This window comes from Schistocerca nitens, chromosome 2, assembly GCF_023898315.1.
Source record: "Schistocerca nitens isolate TAMUIC-IGC-003100 chromosome 2, iqSchNite1.1, whole genome shotgun sequence".
Classification (NCBI taxonomy): Eukaryota; Metazoa; Arthropoda; class Insecta; order Orthoptera; family Acrididae; genus Schistocerca; species Schistocerca nitens.
Genome location: NC_064615.1, coordinates 120,837,938 through 120,862,845, shown reverse-complemented (window position 1 = coordinate 120,862,845; position 24,908 = coordinate 120,837,938). Strand labels below are relative to the sequence as shown.

The following is a 24,908-nucleotide window of genomic DNA, read 5'->3' as shown; positions in this document are numbered from 1 at the left end:
TCTGAATCTCAAATGTTTGTGTTATTTGTAACAATGGTCACTGATACAATTAACACAGAACAACATAGAAGTTCCATAGTTCTTCCATGCTCTTTCACTATGACCTCCATGGATCAACCAACAAGTACTTGTCAGTGCCATTTGACCACTGTGTCTACAGTCTTCCCACGACAAACTTGAAACCTGCACACACAAACATGTGACGCACAGTAGGTAGGATTACGCACAGTAGGTCGTATTCTATCATCTCACTCTCACATCTAAAATATTGTGTATTCAAGATGGTAGAAGGTCGAGTGGTTCTAGAATTTATGCCGAAATTCCAAAACACTACACTGTGTGGGCTACATTACTGGAACCATCCTTTTTGTCACTGGCATTGATTGAGGGAAGAAGTGTAAACTACTAAGAGTGCCAAAGCAGATACCAAGGGCCCCAAAGCAGGTAAAGTGGATTAGTTACAATTTGTTCCAAGGCATTTGAAAAACTGTTATCAAGCACATTAGGGAAAGGAAGTTAACTGAGGTTCTCTTACATCAAACCAACATACATGTCAACCAGGCAAATCATGTGAAAGAGCTGTTCACCAGCCTGTTGGGAATGAAGAAAAACCACCACTCTTTCAGGAAATGGGCTTTGCATCTTCCTGGATTTTGAGAGGGTTTTCAGCTACAACACCTTCAAAATCATGGTTAAATCTGCGGAAATGCATGGCATCAAAGCCAGTATATGTACGTGGATTAAGAGCATTCCAAGTAGACAAAAGGTGGCAGCACCATGAGAGATGTGATCAACACCACTAAAGAGTGTCAGCTAAATAGGGTCTTGTCCCCAATACTGTGAACCTGGTGGTGAAAGAGCTCAAAAAGGAGATAAATGCTAAAGACTGTATTTGTCAAGGACACACAGATGATTGGTGTTAGCGATATATGCAAATTTGGAAGTACTGTTAGAACACTGGCACAGTTCACTCTGAACATTGTGAAATTTGGTGCAGTACAGGAACTTTAAGCTCTTCAACAATATCCTAGCAGTAGAGTGGTGTGAAGAAGCTAGAGTTAACCCTGGACGCAAGACAAAATGTGCTCTTATGTGAGCTAGGAGGGCCTATGGAAAAAATGAGGTCTTAGCCCCAAAAGTATACAATGCATCTACACAGCTATAAAAAGATATATGATAATTTATAGGGTTACAGTATGGAGGAACAAAGTAGAACAGAAGTTGGATGCTAAGGAGCTCAAAAAGTTGCAGATTTCATCCTATCATGGCATAATGGGTGAAAGAAGCAGCTCTCCCATTGTTGGGTTGAAGACTGTGCTTAAAATGCCCCATTACATCTTTGAGTTACAATGGAGGTTGTGCTGTTTCAAAACTGGTAAAAACTGATGACCCTTAGGAATTACAGAATCCCATACTAACAGAATGAAAGTGCTAAACATAGGGAAATTTCAGCTGAAAATACAGTAATTTCCAGCTGCTTCAATAAACTTTTCTTTGCAACTATAGGAGAAAGAACAGTGAAAGAAAGAACCAGGAATCTGTTCAGGTGACGTAGTATGGTATACTGAGGAGATACACCACACACCATTAGGTGGTTTGTGGAGTATTATGTAGGTGTCAAAAACAGATGAAGGTGCTGGAGCTGGTGTGTATTGGGTGCAGCCTTGACTATAGAGCACAGTAGTTCTATAAAAGCTGGGTGTAACATTCCAGGTGGAGATGTTTGCTACGAGAGTGTTTGGAGAGGGAAATATGTATAGGTGTTACAGGAATCGTAGCTTTAAAATTTCTGTCAGTCCCTGTGACCAGTTCAAAGATTATTGCAGAATCCCATGAAACCCTTATGCAGTTAGGAGACAGCAATAAGGGAAATGTGCCATGTGTCCATGGTAATGAACAAGTTGAAAGGTTCACCAGGGCAGGGGCAACATATCCATTTGGTGGACTGGAACTGTCTTAACCATGACGTAGGCAATGGTGGAATCTAAATTATAAAGTTGGATCAGTAGGCGGCTCATAGAATATTGGACTAAAATCCAAAAACAAATGCATGGCAAGCTAATGATGCCAAAAGCATGTTTTAAGAGAAATTCTGCAATCCTGGGCTTGAACAGCAGGCAAATTAAACTCATGGTAGATCTAATGACTGGCCATGGGAATTTCAGGACTGGAGCAAAAGAATTATATTTTCTGTCATGATTTTGACTACCTCTCATCATATCTTGAAATGAGAAATATACTTCCCACTATCATCCCCACTTCTCCAATTATGGTATTCTGCTGCCCACAAACCAACGTTATGTTCTTGTCTGTTCCTATTGCACCCCTGCTTCTGATCCCTTGCCCCGTACCTCATATCTCTACAGTACACCTCGACACAAGACTCGTCACATATATCCTCTCTCTGGCAACTACTTGAGTCCTGTGACAGGCATCTCATACCCCATCTAAGACATGGTCACCTGTGAAAGCAGCCATGTGACTACCAACTTCACTGCAACCATTGTGATGTATTCTGTGTGGGCATGACAAACAAGCTGCCTTTCCATATATGTGGTCACCACCAGACTGTGATCAAGACACCATGGGACTGCCCTGTTGCTGAGACTGCCACCCAACACAATGAGCTCAACTTCTATGACTGCTTCACAGCCTGTGTCATTTGGATTCTTCACACCAACACCAGTTTTTCTGAACTGCAAAGTTGGGAACTCTCCCTGCAACATATCCTCCACTCTCATAGTCACTGTCACCTCAACCTTTGCTAGTCCCTGCTCTTCACCTATCTATCCCCTCCCTGCTGTCCCTCCAGCCCTACACAAAACTTTCATCGCACCACTGCACCTTCAGAGTCATTTCCCCTTTTTTACTTGTATCTTCTTCCTCTCCCCCCGCCCCCCCTCCCCATCCCTCTCCCCCACACACCCTTCCAATGCCACAACTTGCACCCCACTGCTATTTTCCCTTCATGTCCATGCACTACACTGTCACAGCAACATTGGCACCTTAGTCCACCTGTATTCCACATTCCCAGTCAACTCACACTCTTCTTTATTCCCACTACTCATCCTATAAAAGATGGCTGCCCCCTCAGACAAACTTGCAGTCAGGCCTTAGTGACCAGAGATGACAGTGTTTTTCTGTGTGTGTGTGTGTGTGTGTGTGTGTGTGTGTGTGTGTGTTTGTTTTATGCTTATGTAAATTTATGTGAGTTTTGTTGTTAACATCCAGTGAAGGACATAGTATGATAGCTGAATAATTTCTATCAGTCTTTTTCATTGTGTCTCCTCTATATGGTTAGTAGCATCTATCCTTTCCTACTGTTGCTAATCCATTCAATTCCTTTACAGTGTTTTACAGAGTGTGGATGTAGTTACAGATATGTGCTGCTAACCTACAAGCCATGAGTTTCTTGTACACAAACTCTGTGTGTTAGTGCCTAACGTAAGCAACAAATACATCCTTCCCACTCACTGTAAATTACTTAACCCTAATACAAACCTTAATTTGATTTTGTTTTGCTTTCTGACACAAAAAACAACTGGGGTCATACACGCCCAAGTCAAAACTATAGAACATTATGACAGAGAAGAGTTAAAAAACGACTATATGTCAGTCCCAGCTGACATAAGAGAAGACAGCTAAAAACAGGGACATGGAGAAAGGACTAAAAAAGACACCATACAGAAATGGAGGTCTAAAACTAAAATGAAATGGACTTTGCCATATGGCTTTGGTGCAGAAAAAGTAAAACGCAGTCGACAGCCTGCATGTAAAATGCAGTCAACAGCCTGCACATCATTTGCTAAAATGGCCGATAACTCAGACGGCAAACACAAGTGTGAACGTAAATGGTTAAAAAATGAGCATTCCTTCAGCAAGTGCCAGACAGTTAAAACTTGGGCACAAAGTGTACAAATTAGTGGAGTAGCGTTACTTATCAAATGACAATGGCTATTTATAGCATTGTCCAATATGCAGCCGAATTAAAATGACCTCCTCCCAGCAGGAGGGCTGAGAGGAAGTTGTCCAAGCCACTGGGAGAGGTTTAATTAGCCAGAGCTTATTCCCATGAAGAGAGGACCATTGGTGATACCAAAGGGGCACCACCTCTGACAGATGGCAACACAGAGATCAGCGGAGGAAATATAGGAACTAGCAGACTGAGGTACGAGGACTGCAGCCTTAGCAGCAGTGTCAGCAGTCTCGTTTCCTGGCAGACCAACATGACCAGGAATCCACATAAACATCACAGCGGCTCCACCAAAAGTAAGCAAGTGACAGTTTTCTGGACCAGATGCACTAAGGGATGGGTGGTGTACAGCACACATAGACTTTGAAGGATGCTGAGTGAGTCTGAGCAGAGGACACAATTGAGAAGTCTGTGTCACCAGATGTACTCCATGGCCTGATACAAGGTGAAGGGCTCGGCTGTAAATACTGAGCAGTGTGCCGGAAGCCAATACGGAAAGTCACAGGTGCCAATGAGAAAGGCACACCCGACCCCATGGTCAGTCCGAAAGCCATCAGTGTATACTCTTGCAACATTCCATGCAAAGGTCGTGAAGCTGAAGTGATGGAATGAGGCTGGAGTAGTGTCCTTAGGAAGTGAATGAAGGCTAAGGTTAACATGGGCTACTTCACAAAGTCAAGGTGGTGAAGGGTTCACACCCACCGGGAAAGTTGCAGGTAGTGTGAAGTTAAGCCGCTGGAGCAAGTGCTGAAAGCGGACTCCAGGAGGTAACTGAGATGAGCGACATGCCCCATACTGGTGATCAAATGGATCATTAAAGAAGGAAGCGAAGGACGGGTGGCCATGCATGGCAGGCAAACGGCATGAATACCTGCTGAGGAGAAAGTCACAGCGGTAGGACAGCGATATTTCAGCAGCTTCAGCATACAGACTCTCAACTGGGCTAATGTAAAAAGTGCAATGGCCAAACGGATGCCACAGTGGTAGATACTATTGAGATGGCATAAGAGGGATGGACATGCAGATGCATTAACAAAAGCACCCATAGTCAAGTTTCGAACAGAGAAGGGACCGGTACAAACGGAGGCGGGTGGTTCGATCAGCACCACAGGCAGTACCAAGTTTCCTATCGAGCATGATCCCTAGGAATTTCATAGTTTCATTGAATGAAAAGGCAACAGCCCCAAGATGTAAAGATGGTGGAAGAAACCATTTCTGCCGCCAGAAATCCATACCAACAGTTTTGTCAGTGGAAAAACGAAAGACATTGTCGATTCTCCAGGAGTAAAGACTATCAAGACACCACTGAAGATGTCGCTCAGTGAGACAGGTCCATGTAGAAATGCAATAGCTGGCGAAATCGTTAACAAAAAGGGAAACGGAGATGCCCGGTGGGAGACAAGCCATTATAGAATTAATGGCAATAGCAAAGAGGACAATGCTCAGGATGGAACCCCAAGGCACACCGTTTTTCTGGATAAAGGTGTCTGACAAGGCAGAACCCACATGCACCTTGAAAACTCGGCCCTTTAAAAATTCCTGAAGGAAACAGGGCAGGTGGCCACAGAAGCCCCACGGGTAAAGAGAATGGAGGATACCAGTTCTCCAGCAGGTGTCGTAGGCCTTCTCCAAATCGAAAAACATGGCCACTGTCTGGGATTTCCACAGAAAACAATTCATGACATGAGCGGACAAAATAATGAGATGGTCAACTGCAGAACACTGTGCTCAAAATCCACACTGTGCATTCGTTAGTAAATTGTGAGACTTAAGCCACTATACCAGTCGAGCATGAATCACACGTTCCATCACCTTACAAACGCAGTTGGTGAGAAAGACAGGGCAGTAGCTAGAAGGAAGGTTTTTATCTTTACCGGGCTTGGGTATGGGTATGACAGTGGCTTCACACCAAAGTCTGGGAAATGTGCCCTCTGCCCAGGTGTGGTTGTATGTGTTAAGCATAAAGTGCTTGCCCACAAGAGAAAGGTGCTGCAACATCTGAATCTGGCTAGCATTGTAGCACTCTCAATTCTGATAAGAGAAGGGAATTGCCTGAGCCTCCTCCACTCGTTTCTGATGGAGGAAGGCAGAGTGATAGTGGGAAGAGCTTGAAACTTCTGAAAATGGCAGCCCAAGCTGTTGGAGATAGCAACAGCGTCCATGATAACATCATCTGCTACTGTCAGGTCAGAAACTGGCGATTGGATTTTGGTCCCAGAGAGTCATCAGAGATTGGTCCACATGACAGAGGAAAGGGTGGAAATGTTAAAAGAACTATCCTGAAGAATGTGATGACACTTTGCATGGATCTGTTTATAATGAATGCAGTTCAATATTGTAGGATGATAGTTAAAAATGTGGAGGGCACTTCTCCATGTACAAATTGCATCACGGCATGCCTCAGTCCACCAAGAGACTGGGACACGGCATGGTAAAGGGGAAGTGCAAGGAATGGGATGTTCTGCAGTAGTAAGGATAACATTTGCGAGATGTTCCACCTGGTCATCACAACTGGGGAAATCTTGTCCTTCGAAGCTCGAAAAAAAATGGTTCAAATAGCTCTGAGCACTATGGGACTTAACTTCTGAGGTCATCAGTCCCCTAGAACTTAGAACTACTTAAACCTAACTAACCTAAGGACATCACACCCATCCATGCCTGAGGCAGGATTCGAACCTGCGACCGTACCAGTTGTGCGGTTCCAGACCGAAGCGCCTAGAACCGCTCGGCCCCTCCGGCCAGCTCAAAGTTCGCCAGGGAGGAGTAAAGCCACCAGTCAGCCTTAGTAAGCTGCCATTTGGGTTTGCACGCAGGTGTGGTAGTAGTCAACAAACGGATAGCACACGGAAAATGGTCGCTCTAGTAGGCATCAGAATGAATGGAGCACTCAAGATGATGGGCAAACTGGGCAGTGCAGAAGGATAGGTCCAAACGGGAATAGGTGTGCGAGGATCAGAAAGGAAAGTGGGTGCCCCAGTGTCAAGGCAGAAGAGGTTGAGTTGATTAAGAAGATCAGCCAGGAGGGCACCTCTCTGACAGGTTCTGGGCGTACCCCAAAGAGGATGATGTGCATTAAAGTCACCGAGTAGCAGAAAAGGTGGAGGTAGCTGCCCAGTAAGCTGAAAGAAGTCTGCCCTGGTGACATCAAATGATGGAGTGATATAAATGGTACGGAGGGAAAAAGTCAGGTGGGGAAGAAAAAGGCGAACTGCAACAGCTTGAAGATGGGTGGTCAGGGAGATTGATTGACTATGAATGTCATCCCATATGAGCAGCATGACGCCCCCATGAGACGGAATGCCGACCTCATGGGGAAGGTCAAAACAAACAGGGAAGAAATGTGAAAGCTCAAAGCAGTCATGAGGGTGCAATTTCGTTTCCTGAAGGCAGAGTACAAGGGAATGCTGAAACGTTAAAAGAAGCCGTAAATCCTCTATGTGGGACCAAAGGCCACGAACGTTCCATTGGAGGAGAGACGTGATGAGGAAGAGATGTAAGGGAGTCACCTCAGCGGCTGCCGAGTGACAGCCTGTGAAGGGTCACTGCTACAGGGCACAGAAGCAGGAGGATCCTGCTCCATGGGGTCCACAGAAGCATTGGCTTGCTTGTGCTGTCAGTCTATGGAGTCCAGCACTGAAAAATGGTTAGTGGTGCACACTGGCGACACAGAGGCCAGCTGGGCTAATGTATCACGGGGCAACATCGTCAAAGAAGATCTTTGAGTCAGTGAAAGAGAAGACCGTTTGCCTTTGGCGGACTTCTTTGAGACTTTCTGGTTAGAGGAAGACTCAGGTGTTGTTTGGCTGGAGGTACGGAGGAAGTCTTCATGGGAGTACTCCTTCTGTCCTTTCTGGCCTATTGGTGGTGTAGCTGGTGGATTCGTCCCTTGAGGCAAGGGTTTGATGGCTTGTTGCACAGCTGGACAGGGGGATGGCAATACTACCTTGAAAGGGGGCGATTTCACAACCTCAGAGCTGAATTTGAGGTTGCAGTTCTGCATGGACATGTCCTTCATGGAGCGAGAGTAGCAAGAACAGAACTGTAAGTGCCAGATGGGAGAATGCAGGGATTGTGACTAGCCAGTAACTTGTGAGTAACTGGGTAAGGCACTTTCTCCTTTACCTAGATCTCTTGGACAGCCTGCTCATCAAGATACACAGGGCAATCCTGAGAGGAGGCAGCATGGCTGCCATTGCACTTGATACAGTGGGGAGAAGGAGGCAGACAATTGCCCTCTTGCACATCCCTACCACAGTTTACACATTTGGCTGGCTGTCGACAAGATGTTCTAGTGTATTTGAAAAGATGACACTGGTAGCAGTATATTGGGTTCAGAATGTACAGCCGGACTGGGGTAATTTCATAGCCTACTTTGATCTTGGACGGAAGCACCAATCTATCAAAGGTGAGAAAAAGAGTGCAGGTGGACACTAAGGAGGAATCTACCTTTTTCATCACTCGATGGATGGCAGTGACACCCTGATCAGAGAGCTAAGCTTGGATTTCGGCCTCAGTTAGACTGTCGAGCAGCCTAGTATAAATAACACCAATTCAAAGTTCTGTGGGCCTCGACACGAACAGGGTAGTTGTGGAGAAGTGAGGTGGCAAGCAATTGTTGTGCTTGAGAATCAGAAGGTCTCCAAAAGCAAAGTGCCATTCTGTAAACGAGAGCAGGATTTTACAGGGCCAGCAATTGCATGAACACTTTTCTGAATAATAAACGGATTTACTGCGGCGAAGGACTGACTGTCTTCGGTATGTGAGACCACGAGGAACCATGGTGCAGCAGGAAGGGTCATTGGATCATCAGCCCCATTGCGCTGACATTTTGTAGACATTGGTTGTTAAGATGATTGACTCATTGCAAGAAAATCCCCCATGATTGCCAGAATCTCTGATGGCGTGTTCCTTCCAACTGGGGGCCTCCTTCACAAGGAGGCATACCTGCCTTAAGTGATTGTTCACAACTCAGGTCACACCTCCTGAAGACCTGACAGAGGGACCAACTGGCAATTTGGGAAGGTTGCAGCTCAAGCAATCACCCCTCCCTAGGCCTGGCCTGTACCAGGGGTACGTATGAACCGTACCTGTTGGCCCAAGGCTAGGAATTACCCATTACCCAGTCACCTGCTATGCACCAGATGCATGGGCTGGCCTTCAGGAGTGCACAGGGAGGAAGAAGAAAAAGAGGAACCTCAAACACCGAAGTAGAGGAATGAGAGGGGAAGGAAAACAAAGAAAGGAAAAGGGAGCAAAAAAAACAGTGGTGAGACTGTTCTTACGTCAGCTACAGACAATGCGGAACATTCCCAGTAACACCCCAGACATGTTCCCCAAGGGAGGGGAAAAGTATAGCAAGGGGATAGACATGCAGTATGGAAGGGAAAAGATGCTGCAGAGGCTTGGGCCTCGTGGCAGCCAAGCACAAACCCACCAAAGAGTGGCGAGCCCCTGGGGGGGGACAATCCTTAATGATGACAAGGTAAGCATGCACAAAACATCAAGTGATCAAGTGTAAGATTAACAGTGCTGCTGCCATTTATTAATTTGGAATTTTTACAGATAATAGTAACTATCAAATAAAAGGAAAAGGAAAGAAGTAAACTGAAGTTGGGACATTTTCAGATTGGTAACCATAAATGGTTCTGATTTTGACTTATGTCAAATATGTTTCTCCATTATATAGATTTGTATCAACACCTAGTTCTGTATATGCTTGCTACACATTACTCACTGTCTGTCTTTTATTGCATACTTCAAAGAAAGTAACACCAGGTTCAGAAGATCTCTTACAAGGAATTTTTATCTTCTGTTTTCTAACTATCGCGGTAGCATTAATACTGGTAAATTCTTCATGCTTAGAACCTTATTTGATTTTGGATTTTAGCTATTATGCGCATAACTGGTGTTCTGGTTCTAAATATATATATTTGCTTGTCACAAATAATCTGTAACTCTTCCTGCTGCAACAGAGATGCAAGTACTACAAATCACCTATCGTACTTTTTTCAGTGAGCACTTTCTTGTAAGAGAATATTTTCAGAGCTCTTCGATTACAAGCAGGGCAAATTTTAGTGTAGGGCTATGGAAATTTAGAGCTCCGTTCTACAGGAAAACTACCAACTGTAAATAAAGCATTTGCACTAAAGAGAAAATTGCCTTGTACAATAAGGAGAGATAGAATAATAATAACAATAATAATGTTAGGCGTGTAATGGGGCCCCTTAGGGATATGGCGGCTAAGGAGGGGAAGAAATCCAGTGTGCACTCGGTGTGCATTCCGGGTGGAGTCATTCCTGATGTGGAGAGGGTCCTTCCGGATGCCATGAAGAGCACAGGGTGCAGCCAGCTGCAGGTGGTGGCACATGTCGGCACTAATGACGTGTGTCACTTTGGATCTGAGGAAATTCTCTCTGGATTCCAGCAGCTATCTGATTTGGTGAAGGCTGCCGGTCTTGCTTACGAGATGAAGGCAGAGCTCACCATCTGCAGCATTGTTGACAGAACCGACTGCAGACCTTTGGTGCAGAGCCGGGTGGACGGTCTGAATCAGAGGCTCAGACGGTTTTGTGACCGTGTTGGCTGCAGATTCCTTGACTTGCGCCATAGGGTGGTGGGGTTTCGGGTTCCGCTGAATAGGTCAGGAGTTCACTACACTCAGCTGGCAGCTACACGGGTAGCGGAGGCTGTGTGGCGTGGACTGGGCGGTTTTTTAGGTTAGAAGGCCTCGGGGAAAGTATGGGGTGGGCTGCAATCTCAAAGGGTGCATGGCAAATACAGGACGTGCTTGGATCAAGGAACAGCCGGAATTGTAGTTGTAAATTGTTGTAGTTGTGCTGGGAAAGCCCCTGAACTTCAAGTGCTAATAGAAAGCACAGAAGCTGAAATAGTTATAGGTACAGAAAGCTGGCTAAAGCCTGAAATAAGTTCTGCAGAAATTTTTACGAAGTCTCAGACGGTGTTCAGGAAAGATAGATTAGGCAGAATTGGTGGTGGAGTGTTTGTGTCTGTCAGTAGTGGTTTATCTCGTAGTGAAGTCGAAGTAGATACTCCGTGCGAATTGGTATGGGTGGAGGTTATACTTAACAGCCGAACTAAATTAATAATTGGCTCCTTCTACTGACCCCCAGACTCCGATGATATAGTTGCGGAACAGTTCAGAGAAAATTTGAGTCTCGTAACAAATAAATACCCCACACATACGGTTATAGTTGGTGGGGACTTCAACCTTCCCTCAATATGTTGGCAAAAATACTTGTTCAAAACCGCTGGTAGGCAGAAAACATCTTCCGAGATTGTCCTAAATGCTTTCTCCGAAAATTATTTCGAACAGTTAGTCCACGAACCCACGCAAATTGTAAATGGTTGTGAAAACATACTTGACCTCTTAGCCACAAACAATCCAGAGCTGATAGAGAGCATCATGACTGATACAGGGATTAGTGATCACAAGGTCGTTGTAGCTAGGCTCAATACCGTTTCTTCCAAATCCACCAGAAACAAACGCAAAATAATTTTATTTAAAAAAGCGGATAAAGTGTCACTAGAAGCCTTCCTAAGAGACAATCTCCATTCCTTCCGAACTGACTATGCAAATGTAGATGAGATGTGGCTCAAATTCAAAGATATAGTAGCAAGAGTAATTGAGAGATTCATACCTCATAAATTGGTAAGAGATGGAACTGATCCCCCGTGGTACACAAAACAGGTCCGAACTCTGTTGCAGAGGCAACGGAAAAAGCATGCAAAGTTCAGAAGAACGCGAAATCCCGAAGATTGGCTAAAACTTACAGACGCGCGAAATTTGGCACGGACTTCAATGTGAGATGCCTTTAATAGGTTCCACAACGAAACATTGTCTTGAAATTTGGTAGAAAATCCGAAGAAATTCTGGTCGTATGTAAAGTACACAAGCGGCAAGACGCAGTCAATACCTTCGCTGCGCAGTGCCGATGGTACTGTTACCGACGACTGTGCCGCTAAAGCGGAGTTATTGAACGCAGTTTTCCGAAAGTCCTTCACCAGGGAAGATGAAGGGAATATTCCAGAATTTGAAACACGAACAGCTGCTAGCATGAGTTTCTTAGAAGTAGATACCTTAGGGGTTGCGAAGCAACTCAAATCGCTTGATACAGGCAAGTCTTCAGGTCCAGATTGTATACCGATTAGGTTCCTTTCAGATTATATGCTGATACAATAGCTCCCTGCTTAGCACTCATATGCAACCGCTCGCTCACCGATAGATCTGTACCTACAGATTGGAAAATTGCGCAGGTCGCACCAGTGTTTAAGAAGGGTAGTAGGAGTAATCCATCGAACTACAGACTTATATCATTGATGTCGGTTTGCAGTAGGGTTTTGGAGCATGTACTGTATTCAAACATTATGAATCACTTCGAAGGGAACGATCTATTGATACGTAATCAGCATGGTTTCAGAAAACATCGTTCTTGTGCAACACAGCTAGACCTTTATTCGCACGAAGTAATGGCCGCTATCGACAGGGGATCTCAAGTTGATTCCGTATTTCTAGATTTCCAGAAAGCTTTTGACACCATTCCTGACAAGCGACTTCTAACCAAGCTGCGGGCCTATGGGGTATCATATCAGTTGTGCGACTGGATTCGTGATTTCCTGTCAGGAAGGTCGCAGTTCGTAGTAATAGACGGCAAATCATCGAGTAAAACTGAAGTGATATCAGGTGTTCCCCAGGGAAGTGTCCTGGGGCCACTGCTGTTCCTGATCTATATAAATGACCTGGGTGACAATCTGAGCAGTTCCCATAGGTTGTTCGCAGATGATGCTGTAATTTACCGTCTAGTAAGGTCATCCAAAGACCAGCGATTTAGAAAAGATTGCTGTATGGTGTGGCAGGTGGCAGTTGACGCTAAATAACGAAAAGTGTGAGGTGATCCACATGAGTTCCAAAAGAAATCTGTTGGAGTTAAATTACTCGATAAATAGTACAATTCTCAAGGCTGTCAATTCAACTAAGTACCTGGGTGTTAAAATTACGAACTACTTCAGTTGGAAAGACCACATAGATAATATTGTGGGGAATGCGAGCCAAAGGTTGTGTTTCATTGGCAGGACACCTAGAAGATGCAACAAGTCCACTAAAGAGACAGCTTACACTACACTCGTTCGTACTCTGTTAGAATATTGCTGCGCAGTGTGGGATCCTTACCAGGTGGGATTGACGGAGGACATCGAAAGGGTGCAAAAAAGGGCAGCTCGTTTTGTATTATCACGTAGTAGGGGAGAGTGTGTGACAGATATGATACGCGAATTGGGATGGAAGTCATTACAGCAAAGACTTTTTCGTCACGGCGAGATCTACTTACGAAATTTCAGTCACCAACTTTCTCTTCCGAATGCGAAAATATTTTGTTGAGCCCAACCTACATAGGTAGGAATGATCATCAAAATAAAATAAGAGAAATCAGAGCTCGAACAGAAAGGTTTAGGTGTTCGTTTTTCCCGTGCGCTGTTCAGGAGTGGAATGGTAGAGAGATAGTATGATTGTGGTTCGATGAACCCTCTGCCAAGCACTTAAATGTGAATTGCAGAGTAGTCATGTAGATGTAGAATAATAACAAAATACCTATGATGGAGGAAAGGCAAAAGTTATTGTGTTATTTATCACAGGGATAATACTGTAAATGATAAAATAAAGGTGAAGAACAAAATAAAGCTTCTAGGGTCAAGGATCAATGACATACTAAAAGAAAAGTTGTGACAAAAACATTAATTTTATTGTATTGCAAATTTTTCTTGATTAATTTTATTTTATATTTCTTCTCAGCATAACAGCACAAAGAATGTTACAATATGCAATGTGTTCATAAAAGAATGTCCTAGTTGTAAATTTTAATAGTGTCTCCTGTAAGCATTGTAAAAGTTGGTTTAAGATCACAATTAAAGATAAATCAAACAGGTTTAGATAAGCACATGCGTGAGTACTGCTTGCAGCATCACATTTGCGAAATGGTGACTCCTGCATGTAAATCATTTTGTGTTCTGCAGTTTGCCAAGAGTGAATCTGTAGTTTCAGTTCACTGTGCATTTCTCCTTAAGGTTTAACTGTGATCCACCATGAGGCAAAAACATTTGCTGATGGTATAGTCAATTCGGTATGGCCAGATGTAAGTGTAAAGTGATAAGCACAGGAGGACAAAAAGTGTCAGAAGAGTATATTGACGATGCCAGAGTGTTTTACCTTTTTAGTCCTAAGCCGTCTGTTCAGAGACAAGTTTCAAACTTCAGTTGCCAAAGACGACAGTGTGAAAGGTTTTAAACCTGGCAATACCAATGCGTTTTCTATAACCTGAACTACCAAGAGGGAGCTTAGGGTGGTGGGGGATGGTACTTTATGACCACGAAGAAATTTATTTTTTCATTAATTGTCCTCAAGTTTTGTGAAGAACACCCTTTTTAAATAGGTTCTGATGTATAAGTAGGGTCTGGAACCCAAAAATAATTTTCAGCACAACCGTATCCATACCAATGCATTTTCTGTAATATGTGCACTGAAGGGAGTGATACTTTATAACCACCACAAATTTTTTTTTAAAAATGCAGATTTCATTAACTGTCATTGGCTTTTATTGACAAGCTTCTTTTTGAAGTTATTTGGATATGCAAGAAGGCTCCTGAACTCCAAAATATAAATATGACATTTGTTGCAGAAAGTGATGTTCACTACTAAAACTTAAATTTTGGGGTTATATTTAACAGAAAAATTTCAAACAGTTATAGATTCTGGTATAAGAATTCATTAAAAAAAAAGAAATATTATTTTTCAAGAAGTGCAGAAAGTAATCCCTCCACAGTACTGCGGGGATTAAGAAAATGTTTAGATATGCATCCATGCCAATTACAGCTGATACACGCTTTAAAGCGTGATGGTTATGGTGTATGTTATAGCTTTACAAGTGAGGTGTTGCAGTTGGATGAGTACCGTTCTTGATCATGTGGAGTTCAGTGATGAAGAACCTTTTCATTCACATGGGATGAGAAATATCCATAATTTCCATATCTGGAGATCAAACAGTCATCATGAAATTGTACATAATCAAAGAGATTCCACAAAATTAAATATTTTCTGTGCCATGTCTCAACATCATGAGTATTGTCAAATTTTTTCCACTGAATCTACCATAACAGTGGTGACTTATCTGGATATGTTGCAAGAAAGGATGAATCCCAATTAAAAGGTGAACCTATAAACTTCATTTGGCAACGAGATAGAGCACCTCCCCACTGACATCTTCTTGTGTGAGAGTGGCTGAACATCGAAGTGCCTGAGTGTTGTATTGGTCATAATGGTCAATAGGACAAAGCAATTTTCCATTGACCTCCACGTTCATCTGACTTTACACTATGATATACCTTGCCATTGGTGTCAAAAAGATTATATTTACATTCCAGCACTACCTAATATTTTTGCGGAATTAAGATATAGGACTGAAGATGCTATTTCTTCAATTACTCTGGGGCTTTTAACAAAAACTCCGGGAATTGGATTTTGGTTTGGATACATGTCATAAAACTGAAGGTGTGTATATTGAACATTTATAAGAAAAACTAGATTAGTTTACCTTCAATTTTATGTATCATTTGTAATAAAGAATCTAAATTAAATGGTTATAATTCACCATTGCAACTAGGACATTCTTTTATGCACACCCTTTATTATCATGCATTTTAATCTTCTTTGATAAAAACATTGATACAACATTAGTTTTACAATTTTTCTTTCTTGTAAATAAGTTGCAACAATATTAACAGAACTTACACCATAGAATAGCTACTATGTGTAGTATTAAATACTTCAGGGATTACTTAAGTGTCCAACAAAGATATTAATTTGTGTTTGGTACTCCTTTATAAAGAATATGAAAGGATGGTCTGCCTTAAATGATACTGGCTCCTGTGGAATTGGGGCCATCCTGTTACGTATAATTGCAGCTGAAATAAAAATCAATTTTGAGTGATATAAAAGCAACAGAGTAATTCAAACTATTTCAACATTGTTTTATTTGTATGTTACTGACATCCAGATTAAGTATTTTAAAGAAATATGAATAATAGTCAACATACTCCTCTTCCACCACCAGCAGCACCCACCACCACCAGCACCACCACCACCACCACCATTCTCCCTCTACAACTACAGCTACATCTACATACAACTACAGCTACATCTACATACAGTGCTCCACAAGCCACCTTATGGTGTGTAGTGGAAGGTTCTTTGTGTACTAGAGACCCCCTTTGCGACAGAGATCACACATTGTTCACGCGAAGAGTGATTGCCGGTAAGCCCCTGTGTGTGCTCAGATATCTTTAATTATATCTTGATGGACTGTTCAAAAGATAAACACATGAGGAAGCTATATATTGGTTGACTCTTCTATGAATGTATGTTCTCAGAATTGTAACAGTAGACCGAACCATGATGCAGAATGCCTCTCTTGCAGCATCCGCCACTGAGCATGCCCATGACACTTTTGTGCTTACTAAATGAATATGTTATGCAATGTGCAGCTCATCTCACTCACTCTACCAATGGGTCTTCTATCTTCCTTTTTCATATTTTATTTGTTATTGTATTTGTTTATTCTCATTATTTTATTGTACTTACTTGTTTCAATGTGATGTCAGAGTTGGGTGATCAGTTACCAACAGTTTTCAGTATTATTCTGATATTCTGATCTTAGCAGTGCAACTAAAGCTTCAAACTGCTTCTTGAATCTTGCCTATCTCCTGTTCAATCATCAATTTCTTTCATTCCTTCACACATCCTTAAGAGCCTTTAGGGATGTGAAATATGTCATGTTATACATTAACAACCAGGAAATTTCTGTGAACTAAACTAATAACAAATTATGACATTTGCCAATGTGCATACATGGATAATTTTAGGATTATTTCTGGCTACTATTTTAAAGGAAAAACAACTATTTTGAAATGGCCAGTGCTTTTCCTCTTACATTGCTCAGCTGCTACTTTTATCTACTACATCATACAAAGCTTTTATGTAACTTTACATGATATATATTTTCATCTGCTGATGTGTCACTGAAATCTATGTTGACGAGATGCCATAGCTAACAAAAAATTAAATAGTGTGGTGAACTGTGCATAATGTAGATATAGTAAAATCAATACTGAACGGTCACTGCTACAATAATTGTCGTCAGATCTTCATAGTGCGTTAACAACAGAAGCATGGCTAACTTCTGTGCCATCTACATCTACATGACTACTCTGCAATTCACAATTAAATGCCTGGCAGAGGATTCATCGAATTGCGGATTCATCAAACTGCCTTCAATATATGTCACTATTGTTCCATTCTCGAACAGCGAGTGGGAAGAAAAAACACTTAAATCTTTCCATGAAAACTCTGATTTCTCTTATTTTATTACAATGATCATTCCTCCCTATGTAGATGGGCAATAACAAACTATTTTCATATTGGCGGAGAAAGTCGGTGACTGAAATTTCGTGAAAAGATCCTGATGCAATGAAAAATGCCTTTGTTTTAATGATTGCCACCACAACTCGGACATTGTGTCCAAGACACTCTCTCCTCTATTTCACAATAATAAAAATGAACTATCCTTCTTTGAACTTTTTTCATGTCCTCCAACAATCTTATCTGATGTAGATCCAACACCATGCAGCAGTACTCCAGAAGAGGACTGACACTGCAGCGTAGGCAGTTTCTTTAACAGACCTGTTGCATCTTCTAAGTGTTCTGCCACCAAATCACAGTCTTTGGTTCACTTTCCCCAGAACATTATCTATTTGATATTTCCAGTTTAAGTCACTTTTAATTGCAAGCCGTAAGTATATAGATGAACTCATAGCCTCTAGTTTTGTGTGATTTATTATTTAACTGAAATTTAGCACATACCTTTTAGCTCTGATATGGATAATTTCACTCTTTTCACCATTTAGAGTCAACTTCCATTTTTTGCACCATACATGTCTTGTCTAAATCATGTTGCAATTGCTTTTGACTTAAAGAGATGGTAAATGATACAATGTAAGAGGGCTGCTCAGATTGTCTCATATATCATTTATGTAGATTAGGAACTTCCTTGGGGAACATAAGTTATCACTTTTGTTTTACTTGATGGTTTTTCATCAATTACTACAAACTGCACCCTTCCTGACTGGAAATCAAGAATCGGATGATACTTCATAGGAAAGCAATTCGATTAGAAGTTGCTTGTGAGGAATCGTGTTAAAAGCCTTCTGGAAACCCGTCAATAGCACTCATTACTTAGTGTGAATAAAGAGGTAGTTGTGTTGCACAAGAACAATATTTTCTGAATCTGTGTTGGCTATTTGTCAATAAATCATTTTCTTCAAGGTAATTTGTAATATTCAAACACAGTATATGTTCCAAAATCCTACTGCGAATTGACAGTGACATGGGTCTATAATTCAGTGGATTTCTTCTATTTTTTTCTTGATTATTGGAGTGGTCTATGCAACTTTCCAATCTTAAGGAATGGCTCTTCAGTCAAGTGAGCAGTTGCATATGCTTGCCACATATGTTACTACTGAATCGGCATGTACTGAAAGGAACGTAATTGGTATACAATCTGGAGCAGAAGACTTACCTTTATTAAGTAATTTAAGCTGCTTCACTACATCAAGGATTTCTAAGTTACTTATGGTGGCATCTGTTCTTGATTCATATTCTAAAATATTTAGTTCATCTTCTTTGGTGAAGGAATTTTGGAAAACCATGTTTAGTGACTCTGCATTGGTGGCTCCGCATTGGTAACCTTACCACTGTAAACATGGAGTGAAGATATTGATTGCATCTTGCTGCTGGTGTACTTTAATTATGAACAGAATCCACCATTTGGTAGGTCTATGAGACCTCCTCTTCAGTGACTGGGTTTAACCTGATATTCCATACCTCAAGAAACTTATGAATTTCCTTGCTCACCAAGTTGAGGCTGTTACTAAGGCTAAAAGCAGTATTACATAGTACCAGTGTGATGTATACAGGAAGTGATGAATTTTTTCTTTGGTGTGCTTAGATGGCTGTTATTGTAGCACATTTAAGTCTGAAGGAATTATGTCCCAAGTCATTTATTGATTACAAAGACAGCTGAAGAGTAGTCCTATCAATTCAGCATAGGATTTTAATATTCTACTAGGAATGCCATCATAGTCAGCAGAATTTTCACTTTTTGCTGATCTAATGAAACCTGTTATTTCCTTATGGCTGGACATTTGAAACTCATGGCTGATGGGTGGTGCATGCAGTGTCTGCATAATTAAATCTAAAATATAATATTATTAATTCGAAGGAATCAACAGCTGCACTCATCAAGCCACCCACAAGATTTTTCTGCATAAAACAATTACAGTAACATTCACAATTTTCATACAGCAAACTGGATGGAAAATTTATCATGTTGTTATATTTTCTAAAACATTTGAATAAATAAAAATTGAGGCTCCCATTTATTTCAAAATGCACATATTGCCCCAAATTTGAAATTGTGAGACACACAGGATGAAGACACATAAAAAAGGCAAATAACTAAATATGGTGGAGGAGACTCAAAGTTTTAGGATGTTTATAAGGGAGGGATTGTTTGATAGGCTACCTCCAGAGGCACTGAGAAATCCTACATTTGTTAATGGAGGGCAGAGTGGAGGGGAGAGAAATGAAGGCTTGACTTTGATAAGTACTTTCAAATTGATATAGGATATGGTAGTTATGCAGAGGCAAATAGGCTTGCACAAGATAACTAAGACGGAGAACAGCATCAAACCAGTCTTCAGACTGACGATGACGATGACAACCACTGCCACCATCACCAAAAACACCACCACTATACCACTACCTACAACAACAACAACAAAGCAGACGGCAAGAAGTGAAATGAGAATGAAGCCTGACTAAAAATATTTGGGGCATTAGATAGGTGGAAATGGTGTTTAATAAGAGTATCACTCTGTGAATGCTAAATGAATAGAAAATCCTGTGAGATATAGAAACAATGAAGATATAGGAAATGAAAAGCCTGTATGGTGCAAAACATATGCACGACTGGATGATGAAGTATTCTGACAAATGAGAATATGAAGATGCTAGCAATTAACAACCGAAAACATTTACAAAACAGACATGCTAGATTGAAGAACTTTTGAAAAACAATGTGGCAAACATAATTGGTACTAAAAATTGAAGAACCTATGATAAGTCCAGTGTCACGTTTTTGTGAGAGGGAGTTTAAGGAGAATTGCTAAGTAATGGTGGGTTAACAGGAACTGTGGGCTCTAGGTAAGAAATTCAGATCAACTGCAGCTGAACTGTGGAAGACTTCCTGTCAAATACATGGGTATCCTCAACTGAATCATTTTATCTGATACATCCACACAAACAACTGATAACTTCAAAGAAAAGCTTATTTCATAAATAACCTTTATACACTCCTGGAAATGGAAAAAAGAACACATTGACACCAGTGTGTCAGACCCACCATACTTGCTCCGGACACTGCGAGAGGGCTGTACAAGCAATGATCATACGCACGGCACAGCGGACACACCAGGAACCGCGGTGTTGGCCGTCAAATGGCGCTAGCTGCGCAGCATTTGTGCACCGCCGCCGTCAGTGTCAGCCAGTTTGCCGTGGCATACGGAGCTCCATCGCAGTCTTTAACACTGGTAGCATGCCGTGACAGCGTGGACGTGAACCGTATGTGCAGTTGACGGACTTTGAGCGAGGGCGTATAGTGGGCATGCGGGAGGCCGGGTGGACGTACCGCCGAATTGCTCAACACGTGGGGCGTGAGGTCTCCACAGTACATCGATGTTGTCGCCAGTGGTCGGCGGAAGGTGCACGTGCCCGTCGACCTGGGACCGGACCGCAGCGACGCACGGATGCACGCCAAGACCGTAGGATCCTACGCAGTGCCATAGGGGACCGCACCACCACTTCCCAGCAAATTAGGGACACTGTTGCTCCTGGGGTATCGGCGAGGACCATTCGCAACCGTCTCCATGAAGCTGGGCTACGGTCCCGCACACCGTTAGGCCATCTTCCGCTCACGCCCCAACATCACGCAGCCCGCCTCCAGTGGTGTCGCGACAGGCGTGAATGGAGGGACGAATGGAGACGTGTCGTCTTCAGCGATGAGAGTCGCTTCTGCCTTGGTGCCAATGATGGTCGTATGCGTGTGTGGCGCCGTGCAGGTGAGCGCCACAATCAGGACTGCATACGACCGAGGCACACAGGGCCAACACCCGGCATCATGGTGTGGGGAGCGATCTCCTACACTGGCTGTACACCACTGGTGATTGTCGAGGGGACACTGAATAGTGCACGGTACATCCAAACCGTCATCGAACCCATTGTTCTACCATTCCTAGACCGGCAAGGGAACTTGCTGTTCCAACAGGACAATGCACGTCCGCATGTATCCCGTGCCACCCAACGTGCTCTAGAAGGTGTAAGTCAACTACCCTGGCCAGCAAGATCTGTCCCCCATTGAGCATGTTTGGGACTGGATGAAGCGTCGTCTCACGCGGTCTGCACGTCCAGCACGAACGCTGGTCCAACTGAGGCGCCAGGTGGAAATGGCATGGCAAGCCGTTCCACAGGACTACATCCAGCATCTCTACGATCGTCTCCATGGGAGAATAGCAGCCTGCATTGCTGCGAAAGGTGGATATACACTGTACTAGTGCCGACATTGTGCATGCTCTGTTGCCTGTGTCTATGTGCCTGTGGTTCTGTCAGTGTGATCATGTGATGTATCTGACCCCAGGAATGTGTCAATAAAGTTTCCCCTTCCTGGGACAATGAATTCACGGTGTTCTTATTTCAATTTCCAGGAGTGTATGTTTTATATTCAAGCTATAATAGTAGGAAGAGTTTTTATCATCCACCAACAAATGGGCAAAAATAGAATTTTGTGTGTGGTAGATGTAACAAAAGTATATTTTCAGGTTTGTTTCCATCATAAACTGTTTGTCCACAAAATCATTAATGAGCTCCAAGATTGGGAAGAGGGGAAGCATTGGTCGTAATTTTTTAATCTGTTTACTGCAGGTTGATTTCAGCTACTGTGTAGCTATTTTCAATGCAGTTACATCCAATTCCTGATGACATTGTAAATAAAATTTCACATGGTACCACACTGCCATTACAGATGAAAAACAGTTAAACTAAAATCTGAGATACAAGCAAGCTTTAACATTTACAAGTTACCTAGTACACTATTAATTAACAGATAGTCTTGAATACCATGAATTTAGGTGCCCAGAAAAATAATATTTATGTCTATTATCTTTACAAGTGTGTACTGGATACTTGGAATGTGATTATCAGCTGTATTATATCAATAGATAGCTTGAAGGAGGAAACATTGTAATTTAGCTTGTCAGAGATGTCAACGTTATTACAGATGAAGCAATTGTTCAGGTAACAAAGGACTAGAGAAGGAAGCAAGCAGCAATGGCAGGTTTAAGAAAACATTTGGGCATGCACATGAAATGGTTTAGGTACACCACAGGAAATATAAAATCTGTTGAAATGATGCATATTTGCAATACGATAGAGAGAGTGAAATACAATCAAGTGTGTGAGCAGCTGAGGGACTTCACAGCAGGGTCACTTCTCATCTGCTGCATTGTGCTGAAGAGAAAACACAGTTCAAATGTGTATACTGTGAATTCTTTTTAGAAGTGTACTTTAGATTTTATGTTTGAAAATCAATATAATAACCTGTGGAGTTTTTCTCCTCTTTCACCATCAATGTAAGCTACAACAAAGTCACTGCCTTTATTCAAAACACAGTAGAAGATACAGCACAAGAAAGCAGTGGCTAGTGTTGATTATTTTTATTTGAGGAAGACTGGAATCCACTTGGGCCTTTAAACTACCTGTGAAGAACTCTTACTGAACATTTCAGGCTATCTGAGAATTCTGTTTACGAGACAGGGAGTTTATGGCATATTTATGCTATTACACTCTAAATTTCGCCAAGAGCCTACATTCTGTGAGAAGAAAAGTGAAAACATGATTGAGGCTTTATGGGATTAATGGAAAATTTTTGTTGTGTTTAATAACCAAGCTATGCAAACAGTTCAGTTTTTCTTTTTGGTTAAATCTTTATGGCCATTTACAGTGATTTCTCTCTTTTTTTTTTAAGATTACATTTGACTTTTGAACACTAATGTACTGTTGTTGGTAGTGATGAAGGCACACAACACCATAATAATTAGTGCTGAGAGAAAAGTTGTGAAAGAACAAGTGACTTTTCCAATAAATGATGTTGTTCAAAAAGCATCAGCCACAAAATACAAAAAAATACTTCTGAATTATATGAAAATCCTTTAAATTTCCTTAGTGCTCCAATAAAGAAATGTATTACCTTTTTCATGGGGTCATGAAACGTCCAGAGAATATTATATTGGAAGAAATGTCCTTCAGGAAGAACAAGAATGGATGATTCACTTTGAACTCAACAGGAGGTGGAGGCAAGGAGTATGTCATCATAATTGCTCCTATGGACAAAAATATTAATTACCATTACTAAGAATATTCTCATCTGTGAGCCAGGACTATCTTTTTTTGCAGATTATAGAGTGTTTCTCAAATGAGGCTAATTCTGAAATGAATAAATCAGGAAGGGTTAATGACAGAAAATTCTAATACTCACCATATTTATTGGGAATTCCATGAAAACTGGATACAGAAGTTTCACAATTAGTTTTAAAAGTTGCTGAGAACTGTCTTAGGGCACTACCACATAGATGCAGAGAAAGAAAGTATAAAGAATGGTCTGACTGTTTTGAATAACAAATTGGAAATACCTTGCCATTCTTGAGTGTTTTAGTTGTTATGATTTAAATGATAATTTGAATGGTTCTTGAGTGCTGAGTGTTTTTATTGTTATTCAGAATGTTTCTGAACTGTGGTTGCCCTCCCCAGAATGTTGTTTGTACTTGATATTTCTGTTTACATTTCTATAGCATTTGCATCAGCAGTAATTCAAAATATGTAGTGGGCAACACTAAGATGGCACAAAGAATGAAATTGTGGTCAGTGCATACTGGATAGAATTAATTGGAACTCAGTTGTAACTTGTCTGTAGACAGCACTGAGTCCGTAGCATCCAGCATCAACTATCAAAGCCATCTGGAAGCAACAGTGAAATTTTGTACTTGTACAGAACTCCTCAGCTACAATCTTCTGTCAGCCACAATTCTTTTTTTTTTTCTTTCAAACTTAGGGAGTCTGTGAAACAAATAGCATATCTTACTACATATCTTTTCATGTGATCAAAGTCCACAGAGTCAAAATTTAAGGAAGTTGATGTTTATATAAACATAATTTTATTCCAGAATGAAATTTTCGCTCTGCAGTGGAGTGTGCACTGATATGAAACCTCCTGGCAGATTAAAACTGTGTGCTGGACCGAGACTTGAACCTGGGGCTTTTGTCTTTCGCAGGCAAGTGCCTACCAACTGAGCTACCCAAGCACGACTCACGCCCTGTCCTCACAGCTTTACTTCTGCCAGTATCTCGTCTCCTACCTTCCAAACTTCACAGAAGTTCTCCTGCAAACTTGCAGAACTAGCACTCCTGGGAAGAAAGGATATTGCAGAAACAAAGCTTTGCACAGCGTGGGGGATGTTTCCAGAATGAAATTTTCACTCTGTAGTGGAGTGTGCGCTGATATGAAACTTCCAGGCAGATTAAAACTGTGTGCAAGACCGAGACTCGAACTCTGGACCTTTGGCTTTCACGGGCAAATACTCTACCAGTTGAGCTACCCAAGCATGTCTCATGCCCCATCCTCACAGCTTTACTTCACAGGAAAGCTTCTTTGAAGTTTGGAAGGTAGGAGACAAGGTACGGGCAGAAGTAAAGCTGTGAGGACGG

The 24,908-nt window shown here is 41.9% G+C and overlaps 1 protein-coding gene across 8 annotated transcripts in view; it reads right to left on the bottom strand.

Moving 5' to 3' along the window:
- Positions 1-24,908, bottom strand: part of LOC126235804 (leukocyte elastase inhibitor-like) — a 188,533-nt gene that overhangs the window by 15,702 nt on the left and 147,923 nt on the right. The window contains exons 8-9 of one of the 8 annotated variants that reach the window (XM_049944628.1): positions 23,395-23,527; positions 15,807-15,943 (exon numbers count right to left, since the gene is read on the bottom strand). The exons of 3 other annotated variants lie outside the window; for them this stretch is intronic. In XM_049944628.1, coding sequence (XP_049800585.1) covers positions 23,400-23,527 — 128 coding nt within the window. In that variant the 3' untranslated portion in view covers positions 15,807-15,943; positions 23,395-23,399. Of the gene's footprint in view, positions 1-13,733; positions 15,944-23,392; positions 23,528-24,908 lie in introns of those variants that run through there. 4 more of the 8 variants (XM_049944631.1, XM_049944626.1, XM_049944629.1 and 1 more) reach the window with 4 other exon arrangements.